The sequence below is a fragment of the Pongo pygmaeus genome, chromosome 5, assembly GCF_028885625.2.
Source record: "Pongo pygmaeus isolate AG05252 chromosome 5, NHGRI_mPonPyg2-v2.0_pri, whole genome shotgun sequence".
Lineage (NCBI taxonomy): Eukaryota > Metazoa > Chordata > Mammalia > Primates > Hominidae > Pongo > Pongo pygmaeus.
Genome location: NC_072378.2, coordinates 71,235,608 through 71,263,574, shown reverse-complemented (window position 1 = coordinate 71,263,574; position 27,967 = coordinate 71,235,608). Strand labels below are relative to the sequence as shown.

General features: G+C 38.9%; 1 protein-coding gene across 20 annotated transcripts in view; it reads right to left on the bottom strand.

Moving 5' to 3' along the window:
* The window catches only part of RIMS1 (regulating synaptic membrane exocytosis 1), a 515,969-nt gene extending 490,096 nt beyond the window's left edge, over positions 1–25,873 (bottom strand). For 5 of the 20 annotated variants that reach the window (XM_054491251.2, XM_054491248.2, XM_063666315.1 and 2 more), the window contains exon 1: positions 25,596–25,858. In XM_054491251.2, coding sequence (XP_054347226.1) covers positions 25,596–25,759 — 164 coding nt within the window. In that variant the 5' untranslated portion in view covers positions 25,760–25,858. Of the gene's footprint in view, positions 1–25,595 lie in introns of all 20 variants that reach the window. The other 15 variants (XM_054491246.2, XM_054491254.2, XM_054491252.2 and 12 more) reach the window with 6 other exon arrangements.
* Between the last annotated feature and the right edge of the window lie 2,094 nt (positions 25,874–27,967).

Below are 27,967 nucleotides of genomic sequence, written 5' to 3'. Positions count from 1 at the left end.
GGCAATATGATTCAGTACCTGACACATAATACTTACTCAATAAATATTTGTTCAATTAAATTAAATGTTTAAGCTTGTGTTCATTTCTAAGGTCTAATATTTGCCAAATGTTTCATCGGGACCTCTTGAACACCTTCTTTACCATTTAAGATGTTCCTGGTCATTGCAACGAGTCACTGCTCTGAGAAGCTTATGGAACTATCCTTAAGAACAACGCTATGACATCTTAAATAAATATGTAATCATATGAAAAAAGTCATTAAAGACACTCAGGCTTTATAAACTATTACAATTTAATAGCAGTTATAATAACAGCAATAACAAGGTAGGTTATATAAATTCTACTGTAGCATTTTACAACTGTATTTTATGTTTGCTTTATTGAAGACACAACAAAGCAAGAAATAAATAGCCCGGGGAAGGGAGGAATGGTGAGAAATAATTAATATGGGTATCAGAGATTTGTTTTCAAATGTTTCAGTAACAAAACAAATTATGACTAACTGAAAAATGTGTTATCTAAAACAAGAGAATTGTCTTTGCCTCTTTGAAACGTGTATTTCCTTCTGATGTAGGTTTATAGACCACAGAAGAGGTAGGGTTAAGTCCCATATTTTAAGCTAACTTCTTCATCTTTAGTTTTCTTCTATACCTAATTCCAAATTCTTCTCTTGACTCAACTGACTAGGTTCAAGATATGAACCTGACGATTTAATAAAAATCTTATATCCACAGAAGAGCAGTAAAAATTTCAGAACATTGTTTTTGATACTGAATACAAAAGTTTTGACATTGGTGAGGGGAAAGCATTTTCTCCTTTCAGCAAAAGTACCATTGATAGGAGTTCACTCCCAGGGGTCTTAAACCAAGGTAAAGGGAGGTCAAATTTAAGAAATATCAAATGTAAAAAATAGCAAGGCCAAAAATGGAAATCCCTTCAAGACCTGAAATATGTGTTTCTTGCTATATACTGACTCATCAGGACCAATGCCTTATAATTTGAAAGCACCAACAGATTTTAACAAATAAACACCCTTCAGTACTTCACCTTTAGACTCATACATGTTAAAGAAGCAAAGATCTCAAAACTTTTGCATGTTCAAAGCTTTGGTGAATGAGATTTTTTGAGAACAACAGTAGCCTATTTCCATAGAGGTGATCCATGCAGAAAAGAGAAATACTTTATTTAAATGAATGTTTATATTTCCAGCGCTAAATCCACCAAGGGCCAGAGTATGGGGATCTAAGGGAAGCTTCTTTCCTTTACTATTGCCAAGTGACCACAGGGACAATCCATCTGCATCATACAAGCATCTAACTTATAAGAATTTAACCATATACATGAGACAGAGAGATATATAAGAAAATTGTTTTAAATAGTGGGCAGAAGTCCATTTACCATTCTAATTCTCTCCATAAGTATTTACCCTAAATAAGCCTAAAGATCTTCTACCCAAGGGGCAAACTCAGTTCCTGTGTGGCTCTCATCCACAGATGACCTCTCCAAGTTGAGTAAGACTATGGTATTCAATGAGTTCAGTGACACATGGACACATTTTTTAATGCAACATGGCCCTTAAAACATAAGCCAACAATGGAATCTGGAGCTCAACAGAACTGCATCATTCAATGTCGAAGGGCAAACTGCCTGTGTGGGACGTAACTGTGATGTTTGTCTTCAATATGGCTTCTTCCAAAGAGGTTTTCAACAATACTCAAGCAGCACCTTCTATACTGTTCTACCTTTAGAACCTAACACCTAAATTAGATTTGACTCCTCTATAACCTTCACCCTGGCACAGCTTTAATCACCCTGATATCCCTTTATCTTCCTTCAATCTAATCTTCCTATTGGAGCCAGATTGATCATCTCATCCTCCAGAGCTGCCAACTCTCCCCAAGTTCTTCTCCACTGTTTACTAGGCCAAAAGATAGTGAAAAATTAATTAAACTTTGGCTCATGGTAAATGCTCAAATTATCAGAGGGCACCTTTTACATGCTTTCCTTGGAATATTCAAACTCACTTAGAAATTACCCCAACCAGCTTCCTTTGTTCCCTGTGTGTGCACTCTGCCAGAGGCACACAGTATGTATGCAAAGGTTCTCCACAAAGAACATTATGTGTGCTACACATCACCAAAAAACATATATGAAGTATCTCTAAAATCAATCCTGGATAATGAGGGATACAGAACAGAGTGAAGGGAGTAGGTGCTTTGATAAGACCTAGAGAGTGAGCAGGAATGAGTATGTTCAAGTCATAAAATTTGGACAGTATTCATAATGTGGCCTAGTGTGTATGCATGGACTGGACATTGTATACCAACTGGCTACCACTGCCTGGGCCAGATCCTCTTTTCAGCCCAGGGATCCCATCGTCAGCATATTGACTAAAATATGTCCAGTCCAAGAATGCACAATATTTTGCAGTGTTCCAAAGCTTCCAGAGTCAGACAAATACACTGCAACCTTCGTTTTACTTTGTGTTCTTTCCCCCTAAAATAATATATTTTTAAAATGCAGAGTTTTTGTATTTCTACTTAAACCTAAGGTTGTCAGCTTATCTAATAGACATTATGTTAAATGGGTAGTCATTTTTAATTTTCTCTTGACCAGGAGAAAATTGTGTGCAGATAAGGACCGACCTCTCTCTTTCTGATTTTCACAGCCTTCCAGAGGTTCTTACTACTGAAAAGCTATTTGCCATACCTAAGTTAACTTTTCCCTGCTACCTTTTAGATCTTTAAACAAAGACCAAGATAGTCACCCTGACATCCTCTGACCATTTAACTTACAGCAAAAAATTAGTGTTTAGAAAGAGGTGAGTTGACTCCTCATCCGGGCTGCTTTTTTGTGTTCTATGAGAGGAGGGCAGACAGGATCACACCAACAATACGCAGATTGTTGTGCAAGCAAGCACATTTTAGAATCCAAACTGTATTTAATAAAAGGTAGAGTCTACTTTAAATTTTTTTTCTGATCCAAACAATATAAATTTTATTATCAGCATTATCAATAATTACAAACCACTTCAGATAAATTAAAAACTAGCTCTGACATATACATAAAAAATAGAGTTTCCTGAGAGTTTAATAGGCTTGGCAGTAAGTTACAGAATCACATAATTATTGTTAATTTTAGTGCACCTCTGTATTTTCTAATGCAAGCCAGAGCCAAAACATTATTTTAATTAAGTAATTAATTAATTAAAATGAATGAAACATTCTTGAAAACTCAGAGACCCTAGAGGGTTAGATTAGAGACAGCGGAATCAAGATTAGAATCAAGGAATTCCTCAGCTAACTTGTGATTTGGATGTCAATTTGCCCCACAGAATTCAGAGTCAACTCTTCATATATGTCAAAATGCATGTCATGAAAGGTATGCCACTAAACACACTCCATGGTATCTATCACTTAATGTTAGAAAAAGACTATTTAATCAATATATTTAAAACTTTAAGTACGAAATAAACAGCAGGCTGGGCACTTTGGAAGGGCTGAGCACTTCCCAGCACTTTGGAAGGCCAAGGCAGGTGGATTACTTGAGGTCAAGAGTTCGAGACCAGCCTGGCCAAACTGGTGAAACCCCATCTCTACTAAAAATACAAAAAAAGAAAATTAACTGGGCATGGTGGTGGGTGCCTGTAGTCCCAGCTGCTCCAGAGGCTGAGGCAGAAGGATCCCTTCAACCCAGAAGGCAGAGTTTGCAGTGAGTCAAGATTGTGCCACTGCACTCCAGCCTGAGCAACAAAGCAAGACTCTGCCTCAAAATAAAATAAAATAAAAATACAGTAGAATCTAAATATTGATATATGAGGAAATCAAGAAAGTTGAGATTAAATTATTGTTAATTTTCTCTAATCATCTCTTACAGGTTTAAATACATACTCTTTGCAAAACAAACACTTTTACTCATTGACTTTGGCTCTGGGTCTTAATTTTCTAAACAAAAATATATGGTGGTAGGAGAAACACTGTAAAAATGTTAATTACCAGATGAAAAGGTTCATTTAGGCTTGAACAAAACATATTGTAACATCATGCTGAAGGGAAAATAACAGGGGGTGCTCAAACTTTACCAATGACTGTGCTGCCAACACAGCATCCTCTTCCTTTCTAAATGTGCTTTCTGCCTCACCCAGGGTTACTGGTTAGTCTGTAACACCTCAGAGCCTATGAGTAAATTAGATACTTATATGCGGCCACCCATTTAAAGTTAGAGAAGTTGACTGCACCCTGACAGGAAGGCTCTCTAAGAAGGAGCAGTCATGTAGAGGAGGCTCATATGAAGCAGTGTCCACCTCCTATCTGTACCACTCCTCTCCAGGTCTCCCTCCCAGTATCCCTGAGGCAGATGGCACAAAGGGCTGGGTTCATCCAGCAGGAGAGAGCCCTAAGGGCCAGACAAGAAAAATCACTCCTCTCTGGAAATGACTAGCATTATAGACCAACGGATGCCTCATTTCTCTCTTCTGGGAAAATTCCCCACTGGGGCTCTCATATTTCTGTCTCCTGTAATGAGAAGGAGGAGAGAGCAAAGAAAGGAAGAAAGAAGATAAAGTGACTAAATTTCTCCTAAGTTAGCCATCAATTCTTCCCTAAAGAAATAAAAACAGAAACTAAAAGCCAAGGAGTTGCCTCTTTGGGGTCAGGGTAGAGGCAGGGGCCCAGGACCAGGCTTGGTCTTGAACCAAGAGTCCAAAAAGGTAAATAGAAACACACTGCCCGCTTTTCATGCCATGTGGTGTGAAAGGTTTAGCAATGCCTGCTGTAATAAAGGCAAAAGCCTCTTACTTTCAAATTTGAAGGAAAAACAATAAAGGACTAATTCTCAGGGTTACACAAATCCTTTTTAAGTCATTTCCAGCTTAAGTATAAATAAAATTCTGGAAGGATTTTACCTTTTAGAAAATTTTCATTAAATGCTATGGAAAATATATCCAACTTACTAGAGTTTCACCAACAAAACACAGGTCTTTGTTCCATGCACTTGATTTTCTCTGAGTTAAATGTAGGTAATTTGACATATAAGTGGTATTATGGAAGTATGTATACACGCTGTGAGCTAGAACTTGGTATTGATAGTTAGAAATTTTTATTACACATTGTATTATTTTTTTGAGTATTTTTATTACACTTTTGATCTCAGCAAAGGTGTAGAGCTGTGATGTCTGTATTTTTAAAAATTAGAAAATTTTTTAACTTTCTATCACTTCAAATTTTGTGTGAAAATGTGAGCATTATGTCAGCTGTTCTGTGCTGTAAGTCCACATTAGACCTACATTCAAGCAACACTTTAAAGAGCATTTTTAATATTTTTACAGCATTTATTTTAAATATTTACTCAGGAATGCCATTGATTAAGGGTGAAAAATATGTTAATTGTTTAAGTAAGGTATTCTTATACAGTGAGTTTTCCTAGTTGGAGGTATTCCTCCATGCTAAAAACTCAAGATAGATAGGGTATTTTTTTCCATTGAAGACAGATCATATGAATAATGTATATAAATCCCCATGCATTCATATGAGATTATAAACTGAAGGGGTAAGCCAAAATGCTTCCTTAGTAAAACAACAAATGTGAAGAATTAAATCTGTAAGCATAATGCAGGGTAAATCTATTCCAAAGTGCTGCTAAAAGAAGGTTTACTACCCTAGTTCAAAAGAAAGCACCCAACTTCTGTGTATTCCCAAAGCTCAGGTAACTGCATTGTGCTAAAATTACTACAATGAATAAGAGTCTTCTGGCTTAGCACAATGTAAGAACCAAAGCTCCAATTGTGATTCAAAATTCCTTTAAACAGTGCTCACACAGTGTAGATGCACCTGTCTTTATACTCAAAGAGATGTGAATACTGAGTGTGTAGTACTATTTGAATTCACATTGTTATAAAATAATCATTATTATAGCCAAAAGTTGTTAATGTTGTCCATATGTGAGAAGCTGTGCTAAGTGTATTCTTAATATATTACCATTGTTATCCTATTTGCTCCTTCCACCCATCCCCATTTCACAAATAAGACAATTGGGAGGGGTTTAAATGACCTATCAGGATCATATAGTAAAAGTGGTGGATCTCAGGATTCGAACCCAGGCCTCATTGATTTAGAAATCCACACACTCAGGCACTCCCCTCCATGCATCCCATAATAATTATTACTACTACTAGTGGTAAGAGTTTACATTAGAGAAATTCTCATTTATTACCTGCATTTTAATATCCAGTTGTAATAATAGTTAACTTTGTTTCCCAGTTCTGTGGAACATTTACTACTTGTGCTGTGTAAACTTCATTTAAACTATTTTTTCTCTGTTTTCTTTTCTGTAAAGTAGGGATAGTATCCATAACTGTCACACCAACTGCACGGAGTCAGAGTAAGAATAACAAGGAGTGCACATATGAGCACTTTTTGCTGTTGGTGTAATGTTATTTGTTGATTATGACACTGTGCTATAAAACAAACATACTGTACTCTGAGAGGAGAATTTGCTCAACACTAAATATTATAAGTGAGAAAGAAGTGAAGTCCAAACAAGGCCCACATATTAGACTTAAAATAACTGTTAGGAGGTTCTTGTGTCCCTTCTCCAAGATAGAAGCCATTGTTTAAGACACTCCCTAGATAGTCATTTCCATGCCAAAATTTTCAGAATATTCTCAGTTGACAATCTCACTGTCACTTCAGGCCAGACTGAAAATTAGAAAAATGGGTTCTAGATCTTATTCTGATGTTGGGAAATCACTGGTGCTTTCTGGGACACACTGGAGTACAGGCATAAGGAGGACAGGGACTTTGTCCCTATAGCCCCAAAATATTGGTTAGATGGTTGTGTAAAACTCCATAGCTTTAAAAGGAGGGTGATAGAGTAGATGAGTAGTTATCAGATATTTCTTTTTGCAGCAGAACTCATTTTCCCCACAAAATACAAAACAGATAAAGACAGAGAGCTGGGAATCAAGCTGTAGTGTGTAGAGCCAAGACACCTGGAGCCTGCCCTGTTGCCTTCTTGTCCATTCGACATTATTCCCCAACACTCTGGGATAACTGCACCAGACACAGTTCGGAAATCACTGATCTGGCTGCTAACGCTCTTCTCACTCAAATCCCAGGCATCCCAGTTTTTTTCTGTCTTCAACAAGTTAATTTTTTTTTAAATCAAGGAAAGTAAACTAGGTACATTTTTGGAAAAAGGTAGTTTAATTGATAAAATATTAATTTATTAAATTATTCTAACTTAAATTTCTGAAATTAGTGCTCAGCAAATATCCCATGTGCTCTCCTACATTTCCTATCATCTCCTGCAGTTGCCTGGTCCTGGCCAATGGCAATAATAATGTACGTTAATTCTACCTGCGCTTTCCCTCTCTTCCCCAGCTGTGGCCATGTGTTTCAGGGATCACTGCTTCAAGATAGAAGAGGGCCACCTGATCCACACTGAACCATGCTAGTGAGAAAGTTGTATCATGCTAGGTTACTGAGATGTGAAAGTTGTTTCTGTTAATTTTTCTAACAAAAACACACTGCTAATTTAGTGGAGATATTTGGACTAAATTACGGAATAGATCTTCTAAAATGTACTGCTCTATTTTCCCATATAAAAAAAAAAAAGTCCTCAGAGTTTAGTGCTAACAGAAGGCACCCACACCAAAGGAAGAGGTAAGGACTGTTTTTGGAACAATGGCTTAAATGGGAGGAGGGAATTTTCCAAAGACCATATGCCATAGTTGCCCTATAACTTAGGTCACTGAAGTAAAATCCCATTATTGCATATCTTCAATACTGTATAAGATTCCTGCTATATTGTCTTATTTACAAAAAATTAGTGAAATGAAATCTTATAGAGCTAAAGATTTCATGAAACCAAACCTTTCAAATTAAATGTCCTCAGTGAAGTCACTACCCTCCACAACTCTTATTCATTGCCTCACAGGCATTTGCAAGTGTTCTATAGATAGACTTGTAATTTAAGATTTGGATGATGTTGTAAATCCCCAAAAGAGGCCCACAATCTGGACAGTCTTACCAGTTGACTTATATATTCCATTTTGTCAATAAATCTTAGGTTTCTCATCATCCTATTAGTTGAGTTGATATTTAACCTGTGAATTCTTTTAATGTTTAGGTAGTTAAGAAATATTAGCTTTCCCAAACTTGTTACTTTAATTTTCAGCTAAAATCAGTGAGTGGATGCCGCACGAAGCCCAGATGTCCATTGCAAGGCTGGGGTCTTACTCCTCCAGATGTCAGGATGCTATTAGCTGTCAGACTTCCCTTTGAAATTGCCCTCTGCTGAAGCCAGCCACCTCTCTTAAGGCTAGATCCTCTTCCCCAGTCAACCTGAATCCAGTGACTGGTCAAAGCAAGGTATTCCAGCTAGTCTCAGAACTCCCAAGGGACTCATTGAGGCCTTACTGTATTTGTATGATAGCCCACTTTCTCCTACTTTCCAATCTGTTGACTTCCCTTCCCACACAGGTGTTGATCCTGAAAGTACTCCCTAATAAGGGTCTTGCACAATAATCTCCATCTCAGAGTCTGCTTCTGAGGGGCCTGGCCTAAAACAAATCCAAATTACTCTGCAACCATGACATGGGAAACAAGTCAAACTAGTGTGGTCAGAGCTTTCCCTGTCACACTGTGGGTATCAGACTGTCCCTCATGGTAAAAGATCTGAAGGAAATAATGCCATTCTTTATTCTGTATCCTCCAAACCTTTCAAATTAAAATAAACAAGGTCATCCTAGGTGAAAGGACAAAAACATAAACTGACTAGATGAAAGATACATGTGAAAAAGAGGAAGGACAATTTATCTTGTTGGCAGAATGCCAATTTATGGAGATTGCATATGCATTTGTGTATATGTACATGCATATATACATACATGTATAAAAACGGATGTATTAATTTTTGAAATGGAAATATCCTTTTTTTTGTCTCAACATGGAAACTCAAAACTTAGTCTATTTCTAGTGCAGACTTAATATAAATGCAGACTTAGTCAAATTCCGTGTAGGGAAAAACACACACACACACACACACACACACACACACACACTACTAATCCTTATCAGGGCTCTTTTGGTTGGGAGAAACAGAAACCTACTCAAACGAAGTCAGTTTAAGATTACATAGGGATTGTTTTTTTCCTGTAAATTTGTTTACATTCCTTGTAGACTCTGGGTATTAGACCCTTGTCAGATTGATAGATTGCAAAAAATTCCTCCCATTCTGTAGTCTGTCTGTTCACTCTGATCATAGTTTCTTTTGCTATGCAGAAGTTCTTCAGTTTAATTAGATCCCACTTGTCAATTTTTGCTTTTGTTGCAATTGCTTTTGACGTTTTGGTCATGAAATCTTTTCCTATGCCTGTATCCTGTATGGTATTGCCTAGATTTTCTTCTAGGGTTTTTATAGTTTTGAGTTTTACACAACTCCATTAAAAAGTGGGCAAAGGACATGAACAGACACTTTTAAAGAAGACATTCATGCGGCCAATCAACATATAATAAAAAAGCTCAACATCACCAATCATTAGAAAAACACAAATCAAAACCACAATAAGATACCACCTCACGCCAGTCAGAATGGCGATTATTGAAAAGTCAAGAAACAACAGATGCTGGTGGGGTTGCAGAGAAAAAGGAATGCTTCTACACTGTTGGTGGGAATGTAAATTAGTTCAACCATTGTGGAAGACAGTGTGGCAATTCCTCAAAGACATAGACTCAGAAATAGCATTTGACCCAGCAATCCCATCACTGGGTATACGCCCAAAGGAATATAAATCATCATATTATAAAGACACATGCACATGTATGTTCATTGCTTCACTATTCACAATAGCAAAGACATGGAATTAACCCAAATGGCCACCAGTGATAGACTGGATAAAGAAAGTGTGAAACATATACGCCACAGAATACTATGCAGTCATAAAAAGGAATGAAATCCTGTCCTTTGTAGGGACATCGATGGAGCTGGAAGCCATTATCCTCAGCAAACTAACACAGGAACAGAAAACCGAATACCACATGTTTTCACTTATAAGTGGGAGCTGAACAATGAGAACACATGGACACATGGAGAGAAACAATACACACTGGGGCCTGTCAGGGGGGCAGGGGAGGGAGAGCATCAGGAAGAATAGCTAAAGTATGCTGAGCTTAATATCTAGGAGGTGGGTTGATCTGAGTGCAGCAAACCACCAATTACCTACAACAAATCTGCACATCCTGCACATGTACTCCAGAACTTAAAATAACATTTGAAGAAAAAAAGAAAGATCACATACATAGGAAATTGTTGACCCAGGCTTCACAATGATTCAGCTTGAGAGGTCAAATCGAAGACTCTTCTCTTTGTGTCTCATGGGCCAAAAAGCCTCTCTTATTTGCATGCTTTTGTCAGTCTCTCCCTTTCTGTTGACTCATCTTATACATGACCCAGCACAGCTTCATCTGTAGATCAGTAATCAATTGTCTTGCTGATAAACCCACACTCTTGTTCCCCAACTCAACTATTTCAGACTTTTTTCTTTATCCTCAAATCTCAAACTCCCCTCACTCTCAAAAGATGAGCCAACTCCTACTTACAGAAAAAATAGAAACAGACAGAAGGTCCCTCATCTTTTCTTTCCAGTCACAAAATACACTCTCTCTTTTATTCAAACCACCTCCTCCACTGTATTCTCTCCTTCTTTGATTTCTAAACATTCTTAACTTTATCCATTTAAATTCTATCTTAAAGAAACCCAAATTGAACTCCTCATTCTCCTCTAGCTATCTTTTCATGCTTCTTTCCCCTTCTTAGCCAAGCTCCTTGAAAGATCTACATATAACAACTATATGTTTTTATTCATCTTTCTCCCATTCTACCCATTCCAATCTAGCTCTGGCCCCATAAATTTGTAGAAAAAGCTTTTCCTTAGTTCTCATCCTATTTGATGTCTCTGCAGAATTCCTTTTAAAAAAATTGATTCAGGTAAAATTTAAATACAGTAAAATGCACACATAGTAAGTAAACAGTTTGATCAGTTTTGACAAATGCATACATATGTATAATAGATACCTCTATCAATATTTAAGATATTTACATCCCTCCAGAAAGTCACCTCCTGCCCCTTTGCAGCCAGTCCTTCACCCTTGCCACCACAGAGGAGCCTACCAATCTGATATCCACCACCATAGATTAGCTTTCCCTATTCTGGAGCTTCATATGAATGGAATTAATCATGCAGTCTGCCTGATTTGTGTCTGGCTTTTCCTATCTACCATAATGTTTTTGAGATTCATCCATGTTGTTTATGTATCAATATTTTATTCCTGTTTATTGTGGAATAGTAATTTTTTCATTATGTGAGTATTTCACAGCTTTTAAATTGATTCTACTGATGGACATCTGAGCTATTTCAATTTTAGGGTCATTAACAATAAGGTTGCTATGAAGATTCTTAAATAAGTCTTTTTGTGAGTGTATGTTCTCATTTTTCTTATATAAATATCTAGGAATGGAATTCCTATGTCATAGTGTAGATGCACGCTAAACTCTTTAAGAAATTGCCACAGTTTTCTAAAGTGGCTCTATCATGCCCACAATCAATATATAAGACTTTTAGTTGCTCATTATCTTTATCAATATTAGGTGATTCCAGTCTTCTTTGTTTGTTCATCTAATTTTAGCTATCATAGTCAGTGTGCCTTAGCCTCCTCAAAATACTCTCTTCCCTTTGATTTGGTGAAACAAGGCTCTCCTCGTTTTTATCCTATATCTCTGGCCATTTCTTCTTTAATGCTTTTGCAGGGCTATTGTCCTCTATCAATTTTTAAAAGTGAAACTTCATTAAAGCTTACTCCTAGGCTTTCTTGTTGTCTGAATTTAATCACTCAGCCTCACCCACAGCTTCATGGCCATCTGTGTACACATGACTCATAAATTGACGTTTCTAACCCATATTCTCTTCTGAGTTCCTGACCTTTAACCTGCTTAATGTCTCTCTTGGATTTCTCAAAGTTACCACAAAGCCAAATAACCAGGACTAAATTTGGGATCTCTCTTCCATCACTCCAGATACTCCCAAAACTTGGTGGCGCAAGTCTGACATCAACCCATATTCAATCAATTAAAACAACAATAACAGTTATGGCTTTTGCTTCCCAAATCTCTCTCAAATTTTAACATTTTGCCATCACCACCAAAGTTTCTGCTTCTAACATCTGCCACCTGGATTTCTACAGTAGCCTCCCAGCTGGTCTCTACACATACATGCCCCAGGACTTCATCTAGTCTGCTCTTGATACTTCAGCCAGAATGATCTTTTAAAAATACTAATAAGATTATATCATATCTCTCTTCAAAACCCTTTGGCTCTTAAAATAAAGAAAAAACTCTATAACATGACCTGGTGGGCCCTACCATGTCTAGTTTCTGCCTACCTCTCCAAATTCTTCTCAAACCACACTCCTGCCTTTTGCAGACTTTTTCCTCTTCCACAAGACTGGCTTCCTTCCAGTGCTTCAGGCTCACCACTCCCCCTTCCATCAGTGGCTCTCATTCTTTCCTTCTAGAGGGTACTTCACCCCTATTTGCCTGCTTAACTTCTGTTCATTCTCAGATCTTAGCTCAGTCCCTACTGTCATTTCCATGGGAAGCACACCTGGATGACCTGATCTTAGTCAAAACTCCTGATAAGTATTATTTTATCAAAATATTATACAATGTTCTGTGCTGCCTTTATCATAGATCTTAATTTTACATGGGTGATTATTCAAGAAAATTTACTTCCTTCTACAAAAGGCTATTAATTCTAGTACCACACCTAGCATATCATGCATAGTGCTCAATCCATTTTTGCTTCAAGAACAAATGAATGTGGATCATTCATTTTCTTTGGCCCTTTGATGATTTTCTATTTAAAAATTTGAAAGACACTCTCATTAGTATTTGGCCAGTCAATAAATCACCTGGCCTTGGGCCAACTGTCCACCATTAGTCCAGTTAGCTACAGCCATGTTGGGATCATGTGGATGTAGGGCTGCTTCTTCCAGAATGGCCACTGGGATAAAATCCACAGAAAGGGCTGTGGGTGCAAAAGGTAATGCAAGTCATGTCTAGATCATACAAATATACAAATTCTGGTAAATTAGATAGAATTAAGTTCCTTAAGACTTTATAGAAGAATGTTTCAAGTCTTCAGGGATGTGGGTATGTGAGATTATATGTATGGAGGCACAGATGAGATGAGGAGGCACATATATGTGTGTGTGTGTGTGTGTGCATACAAATACAAGTTCTTAGATATATATGTGAGTACTCATTCATACCTCATCCCACTAACTTTCCTTGAATTACTGACCCACAGTCTAATTGAAGTCAAACCTCCAGGTGAAGAGGAACCAAAGAAAGTTCTTCTTTGTTAGCAAAGATCAACTGGCTTTTAAGAGTAAAAAAACCAAAACATTATTTTAATATATACATAATTCAAAAGCATAATAGGAAAAGTTATTTGGAATCATAAATAAATTACTGCTAGTAAAAATGGACCTTTCAGGGAAAAATTTAAAATTAAAAATAAAATTATCACAATTAAGAAATGTTGATACAGCTTAAATAAAATTTCAACAAATATGATTCCAAAGGGAATCTTTAAATAAAATATTTCTTAGTCCCTGGCAATAATGTACTTAAATAATCTGGCAATAATTTACTTATATATTATTTACTTAATAAAACCAAATTCAAAATGAACAAAGTAATTATAAGTTCTCATGGAGTTTTCTATAACAAATAGTATCTCAAAGAGAAAGCAAATAAAAACAGAAATGAAAAAAAATTAAATGTTTGAATGTGTTGGTAGTTAAAATGGAACCAAGTGTAAAAAGGGTGATGGTGGAAAAAAACCACTGTACTAGGACACAGAAGACCTGGAGTCTTATCCCTAGCTCTCTCAGTAATGAAAAATGAAATCCTGAGTCTCTGGCCTCAGTTTTCTCTTCTTAGAGTAAAAATAAATCCTCAGTGGCTAGAATGTTTATTGCCATCTTTCCTGCCAACTCTTATCAGTTGATCGCCTGGAGCACTATGTTCAGAAAGGTTCTGAGGCATCTGACATGTATTAGTGATGCTGCTTTAGGTACAGGTATTTGCAGGTGAGCTGAGAATTTACCAGTGTTGGACGACATAGTCACTGAGTTCCCACTCACACCTCAACTCATCCTAATTCTGAAATGCAAAAGTCAGTGCTATTGTGTCCTGGGCACACAGGCTATACAATTTAGTTCAACAGCACTTGCTGGAGGCCTATTATGTATGGGTTACAGAATTGGGCAATGAAAATGAAAAGATGATTAATATAAGATACCTTCCTTCAAGGATTTTAAGTCTAGAAGATGACTTAACTGAGGTATCCTTTTTTATTAAAAAATATAATCAGTAGAATGCTTTCTGGCAATACACTACTGATCTAATTATAAATATCAAATCAGAAAACTAACAGTACTATGCTATAAACTGTCATGGAAGTTAGTGATGTTTTATTTCAAAGAAAATGCTTCCATTAAGCATGTCTGTCCAGAGGATTACTTTTTAAAATATATTATTTACATCCTCACTTATATTCAAATACTTCAAGAATGCTGTCTTTCAAAAACCTAAGAATGATAAATCAAGATACAACAGGCCATCAAAAATTATATGTTAATTTTACCTTATAATGTCTAGTATCCAATATATTTTCCTCATAAGTTCTGGTCAACCTGGTTCTCTCGATAACTAAAAGCACTCAATTCACTGCTTGTTTTCAAAATTTGCTGACTGAATTCCCGTGGTTAGAATAACCGTCCCACTCTATCCTCCTACTTATACCCTTAGCAGCCCTGGGTGACTCCTCCAGTCCACATTCCCTGAATCTAATTCATTCATTCATTCATTCATTCATCCATATACAGTTTTAAAAAATGGGCACCTATTCTATGCCAGGCAATATGCTTATATGAGGGATTCAAATAAGAATGATCCTCCTTTCCAGAATTTATGCTGTACTGAGAGGAGACGGTTAAGAGAAAGAGGTTATAGAAAAATCAAATAAAACAATCAAAAGAGGTTAAGACAAATACCAAAATCTATTTGAGAAGTCTGGGAAGATATACCAGATAGGGTGTCACTTGAGCTAATTTAAAAGGCTAGGTAAAACTTAGTCAGATTTAAAAGGATATTTCTGATGGAGAGAAAAGTATGAGTTCGGTTACCATGTTGTGAAATAGCAATTACCCTTGAAAACTAGTTCAGCAAGATTATGGCAGGAATGTATTCACGGACCAGAGAACAGAAATAGCAAGTAGGATCCAGATTACAAAGTTTAAACTTTACTCTGAAAGCAAGCGGGTTTTATGGGAGAGATATGATCAGACGAATTTTAGAAAGATTCCTCTGGCAGCAATGTGGAGATCAGATCAGATGGGAGGAATTTTGATTAGTGGCAGAAAAATGAATCAGGAGGTTCCTTCAGGCATCCAGATAAGTACTGAAGAGAGCCTACATTAAGGCAATGACAATGGGATTGGAAAATAAGACAAGACATTTAAAAGATTCCAAAAGATTAAATCTGTAGGATTTGATGATGGGTGAAATGAGGAGTTGCAGTGGTGATGCTACCCACACAGACAAGAAATACAGAGACACTGCGTTTAGGCAGAAAGTCAAGGAATTCATAACAGGACACAATAAAGTTGAACTGCCTATAGGACACTCAGGTAGAGAAATCTAACAGGTGGTTAAGGACATGAATCCAGAATTTAGTAGAAAATTCTAATGCAGTAATATAGATCTAGGGATCATTGACATATATATAGTTGGAGCCATTGTCAGAGATTCACAAGGAACTGCATATAAAATGGGAGAATATGAAGAATAGGACCCCATGAGAATGCCAACATTTGAGATTTGAGAGAAGATAATATAGAAGCATTTAGAAACATTGAAGGCAAATCAAAAGGATGTGGAATTATAGAAGCAAGGGCAAGAGGGAGCTTCAAAAGGTTCTTCACCTCTTATCATAACCACCACTCAATTTGCACTATTTTGTGTTCTTGAGTATTTGGTCTTTTCCCAAAGTGCATATGTCGTTTTTTTTTAAATTTGCACAACCTTACTAGCAAAAGTATCTGCTTCTTGTGGCCTGGTACCATGTTTATTTCTCTTCTATTGCATGTGGACCTGCTACAGCCTTCAACTATGCTGCATTTATGGAAGTTAGGGACTAGATAGCCCCTGGACTGATTATCCATCATAGTTGTACCCAATAGTGACTGTTAAAGCTTAGGTTTTTGGAGCTCTAAATACCATAAAATCCCTTTCTAATGCTTGTGTCTGGCAAGATACTTAGACCATAATATCTTTTTCAGACTAGCATCAAGTTTTTACTCCAGGTTGCTATATATTAGGTGGCTAGATTTGACCTAGGGTACGTAGACAGCTGTAAATTGAAATATCCATTCTCAATATAAGAAGATTTTACTGTATTTTATTTTTCAAAATTACATTTTTATGAAAACTGTCACAATCATGAATAATATAAAAGTAGAATCTCTTTAGGATTTTGGATCTTACTAAAATTTCAATATCTAAAATAAATGAGGCTGTTCATTTCAATATCCCTTTATTTCAGATACTAGGATGTAAAATGTCTTCATTTTTTCCCAGAAACAAAGGGGTTAGGAAAGAAGGCTTAAGCTCCAATATATTGCAATACAGAGATAGCCAAGGAAGATAAATCTGCTAAGCTGTGTGAAATATAAAAGGAAAAGCCATTTGGTTACTTTACTTTTGTTTTCATCTCTTTCTACCAATACACTAAGTAATCTTTCTGACCTGGATAGAACCTCTAAATGTGAATATATACTACCATATAGTTAAAGAAACCCAATACATTGATTTTTACATACCCTAGGTACTTCATATACAATCTGCCTATTTTTTCCAGAATAAAAACCACATAAATTGAAAACAAAACAGCTAGACATCCTATCAAAGAGTTTCTTTCTTTCTTTCTTCTTTTTTTTTTTTTTTTTTTTTTTGAGAGGGAGTCTCGCTCTATCGCCCAGGCTGGAGTGCAGAGGCGCAATCTCAGCTTACTGCAACCTCCGCCTCCCGGGTTCAAGAAATTCTCCTGCCTCAGCCTCCCAAGTAGCTGGGATTACAAGCATGCATTACCATGCCAGCTAATTTTTTTATTTTTAGTAGAGACAGGTTTCGCCATGTTGGCCAGTCTTGTCTCAAACTCCTGACCTCAGGTGATCCGCCCTCCTCAGCCTCCCAAATTGCTGGGATTACAGGCGTGAGCCACCGCACCCGGCCTCAAAGAGTTTCTTGTTACATTGGTTAAAAGCTGTGTTTAAACAACAAAAACAATAATATGGCACACAATGCTTGTGCACCAATAACTTACAACTTTAAAATATATTCTTGAGATTAAGAATAGTCTTCAAATATTAAGCAATACTGCTTTAATTACAGAAAGCCATATGTAGGTATGTAAGTTGTGAACTAATCAAATAGACAATGTAAAGTCTAGCAAATACAGCAAGAAAACTCCATCAGGATTACTACATTAGTTTCCACTTGTGAGTGTGTATATTATGCATGAGAGTCCATTAAAAGAAGCTAAGTAGTGTAAGACTTTTATATGACAGTACAGATATCTTAATTGGTTTTCAATTTACATACCTTCTCTATGTAAATATACTAGCATCTTCCAGATGATAATTAAATTACCTGGCATAATGATGGGTAATACAAACAAATACTAAATAATGTATAAATCATTAGCATGGTATTATTTTCTATATTACGTAAAATGTCTTTCATTCATTATGCTTCTTTAAAATAGCTAATATTATAATTAAGTGCATTGATTACTTACAAATTGCATGAAATTACTTTCTATAACATTACCTTATTTTACTACCTAAACATCAGAGGAATTATCAAAATATTACAAATAACATAAAATTACTTTCTGTAACATTATCTCATTTTGCCATCTAAACTCAGAGGAATATCAAAATATTACATCCCAAAATCTATTTAAATAAATTCTCACACATTAAAGATGTCTTTGTTAAACTGCAGGCTGCTCTTTGCAAGGCTCAAAGGAGAATTCTCATAAAGACAGTCCTGTATGAAGTCGCAATTCATAACTACTATTATTTGAAAAATGTTTTGAAATTTTAAATTCAGCTTTGCCATAAAAAGTATCATTCTGTTGAGATTCCATAAAAGAGAATACCTTATTTCCTTTTTTTTTTTTTTAGACAGAGTCTCACTCTGTTGCCCAGGCTGGACTGCAGTGGCAGGATCTCAGCTCATTGCAGCCTCTGCCTCCTGGTTTCAAGCGATTCTTCTGCTTCAGCCTCCTGAGTACCTGGGATTACAGGTGCACTCCACCATACCAGGCTAATTTTTTGTATTTTTAGTAGAGACGGGGTTTTACCATGTTGGTCAGGCTGGTCTCGAACTCCTGAGCTCAAGTGATCCACCTGCTTTGGCCTCCCAAAGTGTTGGGATTACAGGAGTGAGCCACCACGCCCGGCTGATAATACCTCATTCTCAGAAAAGGTGTTCCCCATTTACCAAACAATGATCAAGATTTTATATCTACCACTTGCTTGCATTACTTATTGATGAGATATATTTTAAGACTGTTAATTGCTTGATTTTCTGAAGTTATAAATGAAGAATTTGGGGAAGAGAAAGCAAGATTTAAAAAAAGGAAGACAATATAATTTGTCATCCAGGCTGAAACTCAAAATTGAGAGAAGGGGTTACCATACATAATAACAGCAGGAAATTGGTATAAACAGATAAAGGAAAATCAACATGTACAGTCACCTTCCTTTTAAATAGCTCTATTTTGCCTTTAAGTAAGCATTCGTATGAACAGGAAGTTTTCACAATATTGCAACAGAAGCAGAAACATCTAAAATCAATTCTGCAGAATATCCCCCTCTTGCTGTCCACAGAAAAGTAACCTAGTCGAAATAAGTGTATATAAACTTGATGTAAGAATGTAAGAATATAAATACAGAAAACCTAAGGCATCCAATAAAGAATCTTAAAAAGTTCTTAAACACATGCAATTTATTACATCACTCAATGGTAAACTGACATGAAAGAAAATTACCTGACAAATATACATGACCCCTTATTCAGCTAATTCTGAAAATGAAGAATTTGTTAAACCCAGTGACACTAAAATTATTGTATTTCTCCAAATTTTTTTCTGTGAAAGATGAGGAAATTACCCCAAGCTAATTTCTCTTCTCATTTTTGAATTAGGATTGCCTTTTAGATCTTTCAAACTTTATCACTTTGCCCACATTGCTTTTTGTGCTAAAAACATATACAAGCTATTTAAGGAGAGGGGAAAAAAAAAGAAAAGAAAGAAGGTAAATATAGTCTCAGACCAAGCCCTGAACTCATTTTACCTTTTAACTCCTTGTCAAATTCTCACGCTGGGAGCTGCAACCCTGGCAACACTGCATTGCTAGCATGAAAGGATAGATGGGCTCTTCTCCAAGAGCTCATCTTCCCAAGCCCCCTAGTACCTCCAAAGACTACTGGAAAATATAATCTTGGTATTCTTCTACAGTTCTAACGAATAAGCATAATAATGGCACCTTTCTTGGAAACAGCAATTTGGAGGATACAATGCCTCCACTATCATTTTAAAGCTTCACAGATTAGAAGGACTGCCATTATAAATTCCACTTTACATATAAAATCTGATGCTTGGATGGATTATCTTGACAATGTTCACACCTATAAAAAGTCATAATGTTAAGACCAGAATCTAGTCCAGTGTTCTATCCAACTATCCAAGACTCACCTCTTTTTCTGACTACGGCAGTTTTAAAATGATAGGAACTCAGCCAACATTGGGCTATAAGCAGAGGATTCGCCTTTATTCTACCCCAAGAGCCTAATGCCTGACCTAATTCTAATACCTGAAACAATGGTCTTGTTGAATTAAATATCATATGACACTTTGTTAGAAATAGCCTATTTAATAAATAAAATTCAGAACAATAGTGGCAAACAAAGATAACTCATGGTTAGATGGAATGGTGGGAAAATGCTATGGTATTAGAGAACCCTGTGGGCAAAACAGCAAGCAGATAAGGAAAACTCCAGGTACAAATGGGGTTAGAGAGTCACCTGGGGCCAGAATTGGGGAAGCCAGACAGTTCTGGAGAGCCCACCCTCAGAAAAGGGTGGAACATGTTACTAGCCACATGAAGCTCCTCTCTCACTCCTTTAAGTTTTGTTCTCTGGATTCCAGAATCAAATGTCATGAGCAAAGGGTCAGGAAGGTACCAAGCTAGTTCTGGGAATTTCACTAACATTGGAAAACTAATAAATACTCACAGGCTAGAATTCTCTTCAAGAGGTGAGCCTGGGTGAGTAAAATTTGTAAAGCATCCAGTCAAATGCATAACACGTAGAAGGTACACAATAAATGTTAGTTTCCTTTCCAATAGATGAGGGAAACAAATCATAATAGCCAGCACTCAATGCACTTTTTTAAAGACTTAAAAGAACAATAATGATTTAAGGTCAGTGTACATGGGTTCTGGATTCATTATGCTAGCTGCCATGTGCCTCGGGCAAATTTACTTTGACTCTCAGGACCAACTCTAAAATACCGAACTCACAGACCAAACATATAAAAGTAGAAAACAGCCCATGAGGACAAATGAAATGCAGTACAATTGACTTTATAAGCCATGGTACTGCAACCTCATCCATCTGCTTATTACAGGTATGGGAGGATAATAATATGATTTTAGGAATTCATATTTGATATCTTTCCAGGAAGCTCACTGCACAAGTTTACATAAATTGTTCTCCTCATTTAAAAAGTTGAGCAAATAACATTCCCAAGACATTATGCTTCTATTAGTCAAGTCAGCAGTAGCACATCCAGCCCACACTGGTTTCCATATTCTCCTTCCAATTTAGTAATCTATTTACTTAAATAATGCCTTTGTCATATTTTGGGGTGTAAGATATTAAAATCTTTGCAAACCCTAATGAAAGTATGATACCTGCATACATAGGAACTCTATCCTCATCCCCACCAAGGTTACTCAGATTTCCTTTCCACTTTTCTTCTTTTCCCAGTTGGTAACTGGGATCTCTCATAATGAACCTTGTGGATATATTTCAGGCCACAATATTATATTTGTGTAAAGTAAGTAAAAGGAGGAGGAAAGCTGAAGTTACAGGAATTCTTCTCATTCTACTTTCTGTCTCCTTTCCAGGAAAAAAGTAGTAATTATGGATGATTAGAAAGCAAATGCTAGGTTACCTGTTAAGAAGAGAAGGAGAAGCCCAAAGTCAATACTCTTTATAAATCGATTCATACCATGGACTGAAGGATTTGTAGGAAAAAATGAAACTTCATACAGTCTCAATTTAATTTTCTTGCCCATGTTTGCACAGTAAGTGGCAGAACTAGAACTAGGACCTAAAAACACTTGGATACAAACTTAATGGTCTTTCCACTATACTGTGATGCTTTTTATTATCTTCTAACACTCTATGAAAGAGTATAGGTGAAGCTCCAAGCTCTGCTGTGATCAGCAGCTGATCTGAATCAGCCTAATTTTTTGCCAAGCCACTTCTCTGCAACTGAGAAAAGACTATAAATTCATTTAAAGAAAATATAAATGAAATAGAAGCTGCTTCTTGGTAGGAAGACAGTGTAGTGTACGGGAAAATACTTGGATTTAGACTAAAAGGTCTGATTTTGAATCCTGATTGGACCATGTTATGTGAGTCAGTTTAGGATATTACTGAAATTCTCTGAGTGTAGTGTGAGGATGTGAGAATTATATTATTTGGTTTACTTTCCGCACAGGCTATTGTGAGAATCCAAATATTTATACTTATAATAAACTTGAGCACAGTTTAACTATTTGGCATTAGATTAAATAACTTAGAATAAGAGCTAGTGTGAGGTTAATAGCTATTTACATTATATTCCAATATGGTACTCAATTCTCATCCTCAAACCATCGCCTTAACTCTCTACATTTTTTTCTCTTCTCTTACTATTCGGTAGGTGCTTTCTCTATGAAGTGTTTTTTTTGTTTTTTTGTTTTTGTTTTTGTTTTACAAAAAGGAGTAAGATTCTAGATCTAATGAGATCTTCTCTGATGGTCCCAGATAATGCAGTTTTCAGCCTATGTAATATATTGGCTCCAGATGTCTAGTAACAGTTACTTGAAGGAGTATTCATCGAGAAAGTTAGGTTTCAGAAAGCCTTCAGAACACACATGTGTGTGTGCACACGCATGCACACACACACACTCACATCCAAAACACTATTAAGAAAAGACTTCTAATTTGCAGATAATTAAGTCAATCATTAAACATAATTTGTGGGAGCCAACTATTTCCAGTTATATGGCCATGGAACTTAAAATTAGTGTACTTTGCCAACAAAATGAATTCTTTTTATGATAAAGTACTTTCAATTTCAAATAAAATTCTTCTAAAATCTTGATTTGAAAGTAGCTTGATTTTTTTCCATTTATACATATTTAAAGACATTCTCAAAACCAAATTCAACTAGTAATTTACAATCAAGGCTGATGAAACTTACAAATACATTTTAATTGATATTTTATAATGTTGGTTTCACATATTCATCCATCATTTTCTATTTTCTCTCTGTGCCTATTTTTCTACATTGTGAAAAGAGACAGCATGCACAGTAGGTAGCTTAAGGAGATAGTTCTGCACCAATAACACAAGTGAATTTTAAGTCTAATTGCCGTATTGCCAGAACTTAAGCTTTGTAGGGCCTTTTGTGAAAGTAATTTCTCACATGTGTGATTATGATCACCAATAATTACCACAAAAACTTTTCTCTGATGTAACAATATTTTAAAGCCCTGTTAAAAGAACCCTGTTTTCCAATCTATTTTAACGCAAAGTTTTTAAAAGGCCACCATCTATGACTATGTGTCATTATGTCCTCATATATATGTGTCATCTGAACAGTTCCCATTATCCCCAGTTTTTAAGACATAAAGTGTCCCCTATAAAAAAAAAAAAGTACAGCACTTTTCCACTAATTGCAGACAATACGACATGCTTACATGGCAGCAAACTGGGATTCCAAAACACTCACCAATCTGTCACTGAACAAAAGGCCAAGACATTAGCAGAGGAGGCTGATTGATAAAGTTAATACAGAGGTCCAGGATTATAGGGAGCTGTTGTATAACAGCATCATATACTGTGATATTTTGTGAATCCGTGCAACAAAGGAACAATATATGCAAGCCAGTAGAAAGCAGTCACAGGAAAAGCAGTGGAAAAGATGTGTTAGACATGAGAAGTTGGACAGTGCTCCTAATTTTTATTTGCCCACATAAGCCCATACAATCTTATAATTGCTGTCCTTTGGCAGTTAGCAGGTTTGGAGTTCTGTCCTAAAACTCACCCACTCCCACTTAAAATCCCTCACTCTCCACCATGCTTGAGACAGCCAATGAAGAAGCATGATGGCCACTACTTGCACTGTGCCTTCCCCTTCCTATCCGGACTCTGGCAAGCAGCAGCCTATATTTTCCACTAGCTACTGGAGAACTCCATCCACCTGCTGTCTGCAGCAAACAGCAAAAGGAACAGCAGCAAACCTGTAAATCCTGACAAGCAGAAAAGGTGTTCAGGACAGGTGGCAGGGGCTGCAACCAGTGAGGACAGACGGACTGACAACCAGACAGACAGACAGCAGCACTATCAGACACCATCCATTACTTCCAGTCTCAGAAGAGGGGAAGCCTGCAGCACCAGGGACGTCATTCTTCCACTAGGGACAGGCAGCAGATTAACGAGGGTTCTGCCTCCCTCAAGCCAGCAGGCTTAAAGTATTTGATTTTTGGATGCGAAGGAGCAGGGAATTCAGAAACCTGCTGCTCTTTATAGAACCAGGCCAGCTCTGGCCTTCGGAGTTAATGGCCCTTTTCTGAATCTACAATGAAAAGACAGGAATGACTGGATTTCTACTATTTTGCTGTGACCTAACAGCCACATCTCTCCCTCAATATCCCCCTCCCCTATCTGAGTGTCAGTTGCCCTGGTTGGGGAACCATCAGTCTGTGAATGCAGCCTCCCTCCATTCCTCTCCTATGAGGCACTGCTGCACTGAGGGGAAGCAGAAGAAATCTTCCTCGGCAGCATCTTCTCTCGAGGAGGCACTTCTAGGGGGTGGGAGAGAGGCCATGCAGAATGTGCTCTGTGTCTGGGTTTCACCCCTGCTCCCTCCCCACCCCTCTTTTGCTATCAGCTAACTCCAGATGCAACAGGTTCCCTTTGGCTCTTCATGCCAATCCCCTAGCCCCAGATACACCTTCCAGCCTAAGCAGGGGACACCAAGGAGTCAGTCGCAGTCAGGGCCCCTAAATTCCCCTGCTTCAGAGTGAAAACTTTCCTGAATACATGAAGACTTCCCAAGAAAAGGCAGGGTTGAAGCCTCCTTCGGCTCTACTCTATGGGTGATGCTAAGCAAGGAAAGCCCCGTCTCTCTCCCAGTCCCTTGTAAGCAGTTTTGTCTGAGGCAAGCAGCAGCACAGACAGTGTCACACACTCCTGCACCACCAGCAAGTAGCCCCATCTTCTCCCTATCCCCAGGAAAATGGGGCATCAGACAGAAATCCCTTGAAGGGTTGATGCGCTCTAAAGAAGTGAGGAGGAGTGCAAATTCCCAATCCCTTATTGGACTGTTTCCTCCAGGAACTGAACGGGCCCCAGAGGTCTCTTGGAAACCAGTAAAGAGGAACCTCTATGTTATTCAGGCCAGAGTCCCTGTCAGCCTCTCCCATGATTAAAAACTTTGTATTGCCAGTGGCATTACATATGGAGAAGAGAATCTGTAATCTGTCTTCACACAGGTATGCTTGTGTAGAAGACTCTGAATAAAAGGTTAAAGAGAAGCTGGGGAGGCAGGTTACCAAAGATGGCAACTGCCCAAAAAAAGACCCAACCTTGATCTGTGAGATGAATGATTACTAAAATGAACACTAAAAATAAGCATTTTTATTATATAAATATAGGCACCCTTCACTGGGGTAACCCCGACCAGCTAAACAACTCCAAGAAGAGAAGAGGAGCTGTCCTCAGCACCTCTTCATCCTGCCTCCCCTTGTTTCTACTCATCCCCTGCTCCCTAACCTGCTCCCAGCCCAGGGACCTTCCACTTGGGTGGGATCAGCACCTCTCAGCTTCTGCACTTCCCACCACGAGCGGGGCCCCAGTCCACCCATCCCTCCTCTGCACCCCAGTCTCAAGCCATCCTCCCCGGGCCTTTGGGTTCCTGGATCTGTGGCATATCCCCTCCCTCCTCCGGTCCCCTGACCTCTTCCCTGCTCAAGCCCCGCGCCCCTGGCCCAAGGCGGGCGCCTCCGTCGCATCCAGCACCCTGGCCGCCCCTTCCCCACACTCAGCCGCGAGGACTAGGGGAGTGAGTGGTGAATGGAGGGATGGAGGCACGGAGGCACGGATGGCGCGGCTGGGGCTGGCTTACTTGAGCATGGCTTCTTCTTTTTCCTCCTCTTCTTTCTGCCGGTCCATCACTGCCATGATAATGTTCCTCTCCTCTTCGGTCAGGTGGCTCAGGTCGGGCAGCTCTTGCATGGGGGGAGGCACCGTGGGTGGGCGAGGACCGCGGGGCCCCACGGCCGAGGACATTTTCGTGGCCTGCCCGCCCCCTCCGCTCGCTCTCTGGCTCTCACCTTTCGGATGCACGCCCAGCAGCTGCGCCCCTGCTTCCCCCTCACAGCGGAGCCCTCGCGGCGGCGGCAGGAGGAGGAGGAGCAGCGGCGGCGGCGGCAGCAGCAGCAGCAGCAGCAGAGCCGGGGAGAGCGAGAACCCAGTCTTTCATGGTTGTTTGCATCCACCCAGCCCCGGATGCTGCCTTTGTTTTGGTCGCCCTAGCGAAGCTCGGGGCCGCCCGGCCGCCTCCCGCAGCCCAGCCTTGGCCGGCGGGGGCGGGCAGGCGGAGGCGCGGTAGGCGAGGCGAGGGGGCGAGGGCTCACGCCAGGCTCCGCCGATCCGGGCGTCTCCGGCGGGGCGCGGGGCGGGGGCGGGGCTGGGGCTGGGGCTGGGGCGGCCGCTGCCGCCGTGGAGGCTGCTCCCAGGCTCTACTGCCTCCAATTTGGGGCTGCGGGAGGGAGAGGGAGAGTTTGGGTGTCAGTTAGGCGGAGTCTCAGAGGCTTCCATCCAGGGTGATGCCGCTGCTCTCGGAGACATAGCTGCCAGCCACTCAGTCCCGGCGCCGCTCCGCCCACGGGCACCCACCCGCCCACTCCCCGGGTCCGAGCCACGCGTGCCCCGGCCGCTCCCCCCACACTCGCCAACGTGCACAGCACCTCGCTCTATCCCCAGGTACCCCTCACCCATGAGTCATCCTCCCTCTTCTGGTCCCTCGCCCATGTCATCCTCCCCAGCCCTATTTTGCATGGGTTGCATTAATCATCATCATCCTCGCTACCATCTTCATCGTAGAGCATTAATATTATTTGAGCAACCACAATGTTCTGAACAGCAGAATGGAACACCCTGTGGATACATTTTCTTTTTCCTCCCTGCCACCGTGTCTTTCTTATTTACTAGTTAAGTGTTCACAGCCACAATGTGATTTTTTGGATGCTTTTGATACACACACACACACACACACACACACACACACACACACACAGAGACACACACATCCTCCAACAGCCTAGATTTTCTGGGTACATTGTACTCATCAATGCAGTGTCTTTCTTGACCCGTCCTCGCTAGGACTGTTCTGCAGTGTATCAAGAAGCCCCACAACACGGTAAATCTTTAATTTGTGTTTTTTGGCTCTAGGTAGCCCCATCACATCACATAACTGCTCTCTGGTGCTTGCACATGAGTCATCTACTCTAATTCCTCTAATGATGCTCGCTATCATCATACTCACTCACATGTAGTTCAGAGTATCTCTGTAGGTACTTCTCAAGAAACACTGATCCCAGATAAGAAAAACACTCAACCATATCCTATTGTATTTAAGAAGCTTCTGCTAATGCCTAGCCCAATGATAGGCATTAAGGATGAGCTTCTCTTGCTGATAAAGGCAGAAATAAATAGGCAATCCTTTCAAAATAGGTAATGTTATCAGCTTTGAAACCTGGAGACTGAATTTTCTTGATATAATTATAAAAGAATCAATATAGAAGAGGGTTTAAATTGAACAACAATTTCCTAGTCAAGACTCCTTAGCAATGATGATGAGAGAATTGATACGTTTCTCTCCTAGGCTATTTTTTTAACTTAATTTAATTTAAAGTTCTGGAGTACATGTGCTGGATGTGGAGGTTTGTTACAAAGGTAACATGTGTCATGGTGGTTTGCTGCACCTATCAACCCATCACCTAGGTATTAAGCCCCATATACATTAGCTATTTGCCCTGATGCTCTCCCTGTGCCCCACCACAGGCCCCAGTGTGTGTTGTTCCTTTCCCTGTGTCAGGGTGTTCTCATTGTTGAACTCCCATTTATAAGTGGGAACATGGTGTTTGATTTTCTGTTCCTGTGTTAGTTTGCTGAGAATAATGGCTTCCAGCTCCAACCACGTCCCTGCAAAGGACATGATCTCATTCTTTTTTATGGCTGAATAGTGTTCCATGGTGTATATGTACTACGTTTTCTTTATCCAGTCATCGTTGACAAGCATTTGGGTTGATTCCATGCCTTTGCTATTGTGAATAGTGCTGCAATGAACATACATGTGCATGTATCTTTATAATATAACGATTTATAGTCCTTTGAGCATATACCCAGTGATGGGATTGCTGGGTTAAATGGTATTTCTGGTTCTAGGTCTTTGAGGACTCGCCACACTGTCTTCCACAATGACTGAACTAATTT